Genomic DNA, 11,105 nt, shown 5'->3' with positions numbered 1-11,105 from the left:
GCCTTTATTGCAAGGGGGATGGAGTATAAAAGTAGGGAAGTCCTGCTACAACTGTATAGGGTATTGGTGAGACCAAACCTGGAGTACTGTGTATAGTTTTGGTCTCCTTATTTAAGGAGGGATATACTTGCATTGGAGGCAGTTCAGAGAAGGTTTACTAGGTTGATTCCTGAGATGAAGGGGTTGTTTTATGAGGAAGTTTGAGCAGGTTGGGCCTATACTCATTGGAGTTCAGAAGAATGAGAGGTGATCTTTGTTTTTATTCGTTTATGGGATGTGGACGTCGTGGGCACAGCCAGCATTTATTGCCCATCCCTAATTGCCCTTGAGAAGGTGGCGGTGAGCCGCCTTCTTGAACCGCTGCAGTCTGTGTGGTGAAGGTACTCCCACAGCGCTGTTAGGGAGGGAGTTCAAGGATTTTGACCCAGCGACGATGAAGGAACGGCGATATTCTTCTAAGTCAGGATGGTGTGTGGCTTGGAGGGGAACTTGGAGGTGGTGGTGTTCCCATGCGCCTGCTGCCCTTGTCCTTCTAGGTGGAAGAGGTTGCGGGTTTGGGAGGTGCTGCCGAAGAATCCTTGGCGAGTTACTGCAGTGCATCTTGTAGCTGGTACACACTGCAGCCACGGTACGTCGATGGTGGAGGGAGTGAATGTTTAAGGTGGTAGATGAGGTGCCAATCAAGCAGGCTGCTTTGTCCTGGGTGGCGTCGAGCGTCTTGAGTGTTGTTGGAGCTGCACTCATCCAAGCAAGTGGATAGTATTCCATCACACTCCTTACTTGTGCCTTGTAGATGGTGGAAAGGCTTTGGGGAGTCAGGAGGTGAGACACTCGCTGCAGAATACCCAGCCTCTGACCTGCTCTTGTTGCCACAGTATTTATGTGGCTGGTCCAGTTAAGTTTCTGGTCAATGGTGACCCCCAGGATGTTGATGATGAGGGATTTGGCTATGGTAATACCATTGAATGTCATGGGGAGGTGGTTAGATGTTCATTTGTTGGAGATAGTCATTGCCTGGCACTTCTGTGGCGCGAATGTTACCTGCCACTTATCAGCCCAAGCCTGAACATCGTCCAGGTCTTGTTGCATGTGGGCATGGACTGCTTGATTATCTGAGGAGTCGTGAATGGTGCTGAACACTGTGCAGTCATCAGCGAAGATCCCCATTTCTGACCTTATGTTGGAGGGAAGGTCATTGATGAAGCAGTTGAAGATGGTTGGGCCTAGGACATTGCCCTGAGGAACTCCTGCAGCGATGTCCTGGGGCTGTGATGTTTGACCTTCAACCACCACAACCATCTTCCTTTGTGCTAGGTATGACTCCAGCCAGTGGAACGTTTTCCCCCCGATTCCAATTGACCTCAGTTTTACTAGGGCTCTTTGATGCCACACTCGGTCTTTTTGAAACATATAAGATGCTGAGGGGGCTTGACAAGGCAGATGCAGAGAGAATGTTTCCTCTCGTGGGGGAATCTAGAACTAGGGGGCATAGTTTCAGAATAAGGGGTCGCCCATTTAAAACGGAGATGAGGCGGAATTTCTTCTCTCAGAGGGTTGTGAATCTGTAGAATTCTCTACCCCAGAGAGATGTGGAGGCTGGGTCATTGAATATATTTAAGGTGGAGATAGACAGATTTTTGAACGATAAGGGAGTCAAGGGTTATGGGGAGCGGGCAGGGCAGTGGAGTTGAGGCCAAGATCAGATCAGCCATGATCTTATTGAATGGCGGAGCAGGTTCAAGGGGCCAAATTGCCTACTCCTGCTCCTATTTCTTATGTTATCAATTTACAGTTTATAAACCTGTTTGGTAATTCATAATCTAAGCCATGGTCTGATTGTGTTCATTCCACTACTTTCCAAAGTCAAGGGGACAAGAGACACATTCAATAAGCCGATTACAATTACAGGGGTTTCTGTATGACTCCCCTGGGTTTGCTCCATGACCAGATATTGGGTGTGCAGAGGCACATTCCAGTTTAGAGGGAATGAGGGCTTATAGGAGTGGGCTTCTGAGGTAACAGTCTCTAATAATTTAATAATTAATAATAATTCAACTTTATTGTCATTGCACAAGTACATGAACAACGAAATGTGATTTGCAAGCTCCCATGACTGGGAGAAGCAAAGCCACTGCATCGGTGCGCGCCGCCATTCCATTTCCACCATTCCTCCTGTCCGACAATCTTCAGCCCAACGCCCGGGCCTGCTCACCAGCCGCTCCTCCTTCCGTGACCTTCTCACCAACCGCCCCTCCTCAGGGCTCCTTCTGTGACCTTCTGCACCTAGTCTTCCCTGATGGTACCCCTCCAGGTAGTAACCAGGCCTGGCTCTGCTTAGCTTCCAAGCCCTTGCCAGTGACCCTGTCCCTAGTCCCAGGAACAGGGTCTTCGACTCACAGTGACTTCTAATACACATTTAATACACATGTTGAGGAACAAAAGTGTTAGGGAATAGTCCTCACATTTATCAAGTGTCAGCCATGGCTCAGTGGTAACACTCTTGCTTCTGAATCACATGGTTGTGGGTTCAAGTCTCACTCCAGAGATTTAAGCACATAATCTAGGCTGACACTCCAGTGCAGTACGGAGGGAGTGCTGAATTGTCGGAGGTGCTGTCTTTCGGATGAGACATTAAACCGAGGCCCCATCTGCCCTCTCAGGTGGATGTAAAAGATCCCATGGCACTATTTCGAAGAAGAGCAGTGGAATTCTCCCGGTGTCCTGGCCAACATTTATCCCTCAACCAACGCCTAAAACAGTTTATCTGGTCATGTATCTCATTGCTGTTTGTAGGGCCTTGTTGCGCGCAAATTGGCTGCCGCATTTCTTGCATTACAACAATGCCTACACTTCAAAAAAGTACATCATTGGCTGTAAAGTGCTTTGGGACGTCCTGAGGTTGTGAAAGGCCCAAGAACCAAGAACTGGTCAACAAGAAACTTTGGCCTAGAAATTCAGTTGGGCGCGCCAGCCGTTAGCGCCTTAGGAGGAGTAGATCTCGAGCGCTAGGCGCTTAGCGCCCGGGCGCAGCGTGATCTGCGCCTCGCCCCAACTTCAGTAGACATTTAGCGCCGGCGCAAAGTCTTAGCGCGCGCCCTGCTGCGCGCGCAGATCATGACGTCATTTCGTCGTGCAACGCCCTTTGTGCACCCGGAACCGGAACTTCACTCGCGCCGCCCCATTGTGCGCCGGGCGGCCCTAACGACTGTGAAGTGGAACGGTACACAGCCGAGGCGGACCGCGGGGAGCGCAAATTAAAGGGCACTCCTACAGTAGAAAAGGCAGCCATTTTGCAACACTTTGTGAGAGACAATGATGATGATGGTGGAGGTGGAGGAGGTGGTGGTGGTGGTGGTGTGCCGGTACCACATAACAAACTGATGGAGGGAACAACACAAATACAGCAGTCTCGGCCTTTCAAAAAACCAAATCCACCCTCCCCCTTTAAGAGCTCACCGGAGCCAGAGTGTCTGCCGTCAATCAGCAGCTCGCCGCACCTGCCCTGCGCCCACCTTCCGGTGTTAGCGCCCGGGCCGCCGGCTTAGCGCCTAAAGAGAGCCGTGCATCGCCAGTTTTAGCGCTCGAGCAAACTCTTAGGGTGAAGCTAATGAATATCGGGGAAGTGGCCTCGAATTTGCGCCGGGCGCAAACTTTAGCGGCCGCCCGACTTTACCGCCCCAAAAGTGGCTATAATGAATTTCTAGGCCAAAGTGATTTAGAGTTTTATGTGAATTGCCACAACGTGATTATCTGAAACTGCTTAATGCCTCATCATAGGGAAGTTTACACTGCGGCAAGAGCCACAAAGTCACTTAGGAACATAGGAATTGTTGGACGAGAAAAGACTACGGTCCATCTAGTTCGCCCTCTACCACCCTGGTAGTCACATGATACACTGATTGAGTTGTTGACTAATCATAGCAATCAATCTCTATCAATGAATCTACAACAGACCCGGATGGACGCAAATTGGCTGCTGCGTTTCCCTACATTATAATATAGTGACTATACTTCCAAAGATCTTCATGCACTTTGGGATGTCCTGAGGTCGTGAACGAGGCTATTTAAATGCACGTTCTTGCTTTCCTTTCTATTACAAAAGGACACAATAATTTTGTTTTGAAAGAATCGCGTTGGTATGCCACTATGCATCAAGGATTTCACTTTGATTTTACTATTGAAAACCATCAGAACAGGGTTAACAGCAGTCATGTACATGTGTGATATCAGAAAGGAAACGTCAATAATTATACATGCAACTGAATTCATACCAATTTGCAGGGCTAAATTAAAGGATTCACCAGGCTGGACTCTTCCTTAGGACACTGCATTTTTTGTCTTGTTATATGAACATCATTAATCATAAAAGACATTGCATGTGCATATATTTAAACACAAACAGCCCTAGTGTATATCGCATACCATTGTAAGAGAGAAATGGAAAACAATTCAACAGACTGGTGCCTGATGGCGAATCTTTATAGCATATCAAACGAAAGCTTCTGTACTGAAGTTATCCTTCATTCAAATCTACACACAAGGAGAGTAGACAGACGAATGAACAGTTTCACTATTCAAGGTACATTGAATCACAAGATTAAATGCAAACACTTTGTAAATTAAGGAAATGGAATAAACACTGTTTGTAGAAAAATCTACCAATGCAGTAGCAGCTCTTATAGAATGCCCTGTGCAATCTCCAGCCTCCTTTAAATCTGGTGGGATTATCGATAAATGTCAGGCACATGGGATTTGGGGCAAGGTATTGACTTGGATAGAGAACTGGTTGGCAGACAGAAAGCAAAAAGTTGGAATAAACGGGTCTTTTTCCGAGTGGAAGGCAGTGACTAGTGGGGTACCGCAGGGATTGGTCCTAGGACCCCAGCTATTCACAATATATATTAATGATCTAGACGAGGGAACTAGATGTAATATCTCCAAATTTGCAGACGACACAAAGCTGGGTGGGCGTGTGTGCTGTGAGGAGGATGCCGAGAAACTCCAGTATGATTTGGACAGGTTGGGTGATTGGGCAGAAGCATGGCAGATGCAATATGACGTGGATAAATGTGAGGTTATCCACTTTGATGTCAAAAACAAGAAGGCAGATTATTATCTGAATGGCAATAGATTGGGAGAAGGGGAAGTGCAACGAGACCTGGGTGTCCTTGTGCACCAGTCGCTGAAGGTAAGCATGCAGGTGCAGCAGGCGGTTAAGAAGGCAAATGGTATGTTGGCCTTCGTAACGAGAGGGTTCGAGTACAGGAACAAGGATGTCTTGCTGCAGTTGTACAGGGCCTTGGTGAGACCACATCTTGAGTATTGTGTGCAGTTTTGGTCGCCTTATCTGAGGAAGGATGTTCTTGCCATGGAGGGAGTGCAGCGAAGATTCACCAGGCTGATACCTGGGATGGCAGGAATGACGTATGAGGAGAGATTGGGTCGATTGGGCTTATACTCGCTGGAGTTTAGAAGAATGAGAGGGGTTCTCATTGAAACTTATAAAATTCTAACAGGACTAGACAGACTAGATGCAGGAAGGATGTTCCCGATGGCCGGGGAGTCCAGAACCAGGGGCCACAGTCTAAGGATAAGGGGTAAGCCATTTAGGACAGAGATGAGGAGGAATTTCTTCACCCAGAGAGTGGTGAACCTGTGGAATTCTCTACCACATAAGATTGAACACTGGGATAGGGTCCAGAGATTGAACATTGGGATAAGGTCCAGAGATTGAGCATTAGGATAGGGTCCAGAGATTGAACACTGGGATAGGGTCCAGAGATTGAACACTGGGATAGAGTCCAGAGATTGAACACTGGGATAAGTTCCAGAGATTGAACACTGGGATAGGTTCCAGAGATTGAACACTGGGATAGGTTCCAGAGATTGAACACTGGGATAGGTTCCAGAGATTGAACACTGGGATAGGGTCCAGAGATTGAACACTGGGATAGGTTCCAGAGATTGAACACTGGGATAGGGTCCAGAGATTGGACATTGGGATAGGGTCCAGAGATTGGACATTGGGATAGGGTCCAGAGATTGAACACTGGGATAGGGTCCAGAGATTGGACATTGGGATAGGGTCCAGAGATTGAACACTAGGATAGGGTCTAGAGATTGAACACTAGGATAGGGTCCAGAGATTGAACACTGGGATAGGGTCCAGAGATTGAACACTGGGATAGGGTCCAGAGATTGAACACTGGGATAGGGTCCAGAGATTGAACACTAGGATAGGGTCTAGAGATTGAACACTAGGATAGGGTCCAGAGATTGAACACTGGGATAGGGTCCAGAGATTGAACACTGGGATAGGGTCCAGAGATTGGACATTGAGATAAGGTCCAGAGAATGAACACTGGGATAGAACATAAGAAATAAGAGCAGGAATAGGCCGTATGGCCCCTCAAGCCTGCTCCACCACTAAATAAGATCATGCCTGAACTTCTACATCAACTCCACTTTCCCGGCCTATCCTCATATCCTTGATTCCCGTAATGTCCAAAAGTTTTGAATATACTCATTGACTGAGCATCCACAGCCCTCTGGGGTAGGGGATTCAGAACCATCTGATTGAAGAAATTTCTCCACATCTCAGTCCTAAATGGCCAGCCCCTTATCCTGAGACTATGACACCTATTTCTAGACTCCCCAGCCAGCGGAAATAGCCTCTTAGCATTTACCCTGTCCAGCCCTCTAAGAATTTTATACGTTTCAATGAGATCACCTCTCATTCTTCTAAACTCCAGAGAGTATAGGCCCAGTCTATTCAATCTCTCCTCATAGGGCAGCCCTCTCATCCCAGGAATCAATCTAGTGAACCTTTGTTGCACTTCCTGAAAGGCAAGTATATCCTTCCTTAGGTAAGGAGACCAAAACTGTACACAGTATTCCAGGTGTGGTCTTACCGAAGCCCTATATAATCGCAGCAAGACTTCCTTACTCTTATACTCCAACCATCTTGCAATAAAGGCCAACATACCATTTGCCTTCCTAATTGCTTGGTGTGGCTGCATGTTAACTTTCTGTGATTTGTGCACAATGACCGCAAAATCCCTCTGAATACCAACATTTACTAGTCTCTCACCTTTTAAAAAATATTTTGCTTTTCCATTCTTCCTACCAAAGTGGATAATTTCACACTTCCCTACATTATACTCCATCTGCCACCTTTAATCTGTCTCTATCCCTTTGCAGCCTCTTTACGTTTTCCTGACAGCTTACTTTCCCACCTAGGGTCCAGTGATTGAACAGTTTCATCTGCTTTTACCACAATTTGAGAAACTATCTGTTTTGGAGTGTAAGGTAAATGAGTTATCAGCAGAGAACATCGATGGCTTATAATTATGCGCCTCAGGTAAATTCAACGTGGTGACACAATTAGCTTTGCAGTATTTTCATAAATTTATTTTCTAAATGTCTTTCACAAAATGGATTTAAACACAAGGTTTGTGATGTATTATAGTGCGTCACACACCCAACTGATGGACAGAAACCGTCAAATTCCTGTAAGAAGTAAGGGTAAGAGGTGACTTGATCAAAACATATAAGATCCTGAGGGGTCTTGACAGGGTGGAGGTGGAGATGTTTCCTCTTGTGGGAGAATCTAGAACTAAGGGTCACTGTTTCAAAATAAGGAGTCGCCCATTTAAGACAGAGATGAGGAGACATTTTTTCTCACAGGGTCGTGAGTCTTTGGAACTCTCTTCCTCGGGGCGGTGGAAGCAGAGTCTTTGAATATTTTTAAGGCAGAGCTAGATAGATTCTTGATAAGCAAGGGGGTGAAAGGTTATCAGGGGTAGGCGGGAATGTGGAGTAATCAGATCAGCCATGATCTTATTGAAGGGCGGAGCAGGCTCGAGGGGCCGAGTGGCCTACTCCTGCTCCTAATTCATATGTTCATATGTGTGTTCGTATGTAAGAATGGTGAATTAAGACACTAATCTTTCACCTTTATGTATTGGGTACAAATCACCAAACTGAGGGGATGAAAAGCCTCCTCTGTTTGCCACCCACAGGGGGCCCACCTGAAATGAGACCAATCAATTCCAATCCGGTTCCCAGAGGGCCTTCACACAGTTAAAGCTCCCTACCCCGTGACACTTCTCATTTCAATGTTATAAAATGTTTGCATTTAAAATCAACAGGCTCATTGCATATATATATAATGTATATAATGCACACCAACACTTCATTATCTTGTCTATTCATATAGCAATAATGAAATATATTATAGTTTTAATACTTATTATTCATAAATAAATTATAGATTTTATGCAAAAATAGAGATACTAAAAAACATGTTTGCAGTAGAACTGGAGTTTGGATGGCAGGAATCATAGGTCACAACTTTTAGATTAAATAAGAAATCTAAACCCTGCTTGACCCCACAATAGTCATTTGGTCGCCTGCCAACCAATTAATTTTTCAATCGTTGCCACTTTGATCTTATCACAATGTTAAGATTTTGAGTTGTGCTTTTGGACAAATGCTCGATTTGACTCTTGAAAGACTGGCGTGGATTTGTAGAACAGAACGGAGAGTCTGCGGTACCTGGTGAGTGCGGTGGAGGTCTGTGTAGGGAATAGGCCGGTGGAAGGAAGGAGAGAGGCTACGGGATGTGCAGGAGAAAGTCCTACAGTCAGGAGCCAGCAGGGTCCTCAGGCATTGTTTAATCAGGGAATGACTTCTGCAATGTCACAGTGCCATGACTAAGCTGTGCCAGCAAGTTCAGTTACAATGATCAGCAAGTACAAACCGTATTTAAAAAGGCTGCTCACAGGCTGAGGATTTTTACGACGGAAATTAAGTAATGTCATGTCAGATCCTAATTTTTTTATCACCAGCATTTTAGAGAGATATGGAAAAAAATCTTGTTTACTGTGGGATGTTCCTAATGCTCTAATATCTAAAAGAAATTCATTAGAATTGATCTTTTCCCCTTTTTAAAAAAAAATCCTGCCCATTTTCTTCACTCCCCTCTTGAAGCCGTTGACCACTTGCCTAGGCACAGTTCTACAGGCACCGGGTCCAAGAAACTGTGCCTAATGGGCATTTACTCAAAGAGTAACGGTTGGCCATTAGACCACCGGAGGCATCGCGGTCGACCCCCAATCCAACCCTCCCATGCACACACGTCCAGCAGGGGTCGCCGGAGAGCAATCAGGAGTGGAAAAGCTAGCCGTTTCCCACCTGGCCCAGGGCTGCTGAAGTTCCAGACAGTGACCTTGACTCGGTCCCAAAGGGAAATATTTTTGGCCTTTAATTTTAAGGCAGTACCTAGCGGTCAGTTTAACCCATTAATGAGAATGGGTCAATTCTTTCTTTAAAATAGTAATTAATATTTCTTTGCACATGTTCTGTTACAGAGAACTCAAAATGGCAAGTTAACGTGAGGAAAATCAATAATATCGCTGAGACCAAAAAACAGGCCACCAATTCAAGAGTGGACCAATGAGGGACCACGGTCCTATTCCCAGAAAGGCCATTTGGCTCCTCGTTGCTCATTCATCCAGAAAGACCCTACAGTTCCCCCCCCACCCCCCATCACATCATCCAATCGTTTCCTCAATAATTCCAGGGTTTTCTCCTCCAGTGCTCTCTCTGGAAATACAACACTCTTTGTTGTTCCTGCAATCGACCGTAAATTGATCTCAGCCTGTTTTAGAAAGCTGAGCTCAGTGGGATCTGCGACTTGCACTGCCATCTATCCTAGTGCTGACGTTAAACCAATGACCCACGGAGGGTCATAGCTCACGGGATCAGGTAAACGCACTCCAACCCATGGGTAACATCTTCACAGAGCCTGCACAGGAAGCGGACCCTTCCAGTCTCCCTATTTTTACTTATCTCGCTCTGAAATGAAACATGCCCCTTTTCTGTTTGTGTTCTGTCTCATTGTTCGATCATGAATCTCACTCCTAACATTTCCCCTGTGCTGACTTTCCCTGACAAAAACGATCTTGATTTTCAGAGGATAAACACAGGCACGCTGTACATTGTGATTTATATCAGATGCCGTGTAAGCAACGTTGTGCTCCTGACGAGCTTCGATGCTGCATGCTACTCGTTTTAATACACGCACAAAGGCCGGGTAAGATTGACCTACATCAAGGGTAGAAAGCCCCAGACTCCTGGTGATCAGCTTGCTTTTATACGGACAGGGGCGAAGGGACCTACCGTGGAATTCTTTATTTTAACTAGTTTCTGACTATTCGATTTTGCTTGATAAATAATAATTTTTTTTTTGGTAAACGTCAGGACTAATAAATAAAGTTTTGTCAGAATTCGCCACACGCAAATCACAAGAAACATTGCAAGAAGGGTTAAAGTGTGTGTGTGTGTGTGTGGGGGGGGTTAACTTCTTGGGATCAATGGTGGCTGCTTTAAGTCATTTTGTTCAGCAGCAAATGAAGGAAGGAGAAGCTGCAATTTCCAGTTGCAATGCAAGTTTTTGAGCGTGGATCAGTCTCACCAACTATTGGCTGTAACCCCACACTCACAATCAACAGTTCTTGGTTTCCTTCACAGTAGAAAGATTCCTTTGTCGCTTCAGTCGTCCGGGACTCTACGAGAACCAAAGTACTTTTCCCCTCTTGCTGTGTCATGTGGAAGTCGAGAGCAAGCCCTTCCTCTGTCACCTTGTGCTTGGGTCATGAGGGCTCTGGTCACCTCTTCTCTCTCCTTGCAATCTCTTCTCCAAACGGTCCAGTTTGCTGAGGTTTTCTCGCAGAATCTTACTATCCGGTACGAGCGCCAGGGCTTTCTCGTAGTACCCACGTGCCGCTATGTAGTCACCCTGCGAGGTTAGGACATTAAATGAGGACACAGATTGGAAACCAAGCACACACACACACACACACACACACACGGAGAAATTGTACTCAGGCATGTATTATAAGCAGCAAGTCAGCCCAATGTAAGCAAATGACATACATAGTGGGTGATCAGCTATATTTCCAATCTCAAGCTTTTGTCCACTATCACCAGCACTCAAGTCCCGAATATAAAAGCCTACATTTGATATTCAACCAGGGTTCTCACATATTTAACTTACTGCATACAACAGCACAGTCGGTTCGACATAGTTAACTAAAACCGCC

General features: G+C 45.8%; 1 protein-coding gene across 1 annotated transcript in view; it reads right to left on the bottom strand.

Moving 5' to 3' along the window:
• Window positions 1–4,153: 4,153 nt before the first annotated feature.
• tmtc1 (transmembrane O-mannosyltransferase targeting cadherins 1) overlaps window positions 4,154–11,105 on the bottom strand; it is a 163,587-nt gene continuing 156,635 nt past the window's right edge. Inside the window, exon 14 of the mRNA XM_086009783.1 lies at window positions 4,154–10,801. Within this exon, the coding sequence (XP_085865909.1) occupies window positions 10,640–10,801 (162 nt within the window). The 3' untranslated portion in view covers window positions 4,154–10,639. The remainder of the gene's footprint in view (window positions 10,802–11,105) is intronic.

The sequence above is a fragment of the Somniosus microcephalus genome, chromosome 16 (genome assembly GCF_052327205.1).
Source record: "Somniosus microcephalus isolate GS21.2 chromosome 16, FLI_Smic_1.0, whole genome shotgun sequence".
Lineage (NCBI taxonomy): Eukaryota > Metazoa > Chordata > Chondrichthyes > Squaliformes > Somniosidae > Somniosus > Somniosus microcephalus.
The sequence above is the reverse complement of the archived record's forward strand: the minus strand, read 5'-3'. Positions and strand labels throughout refer to the sequence as shown.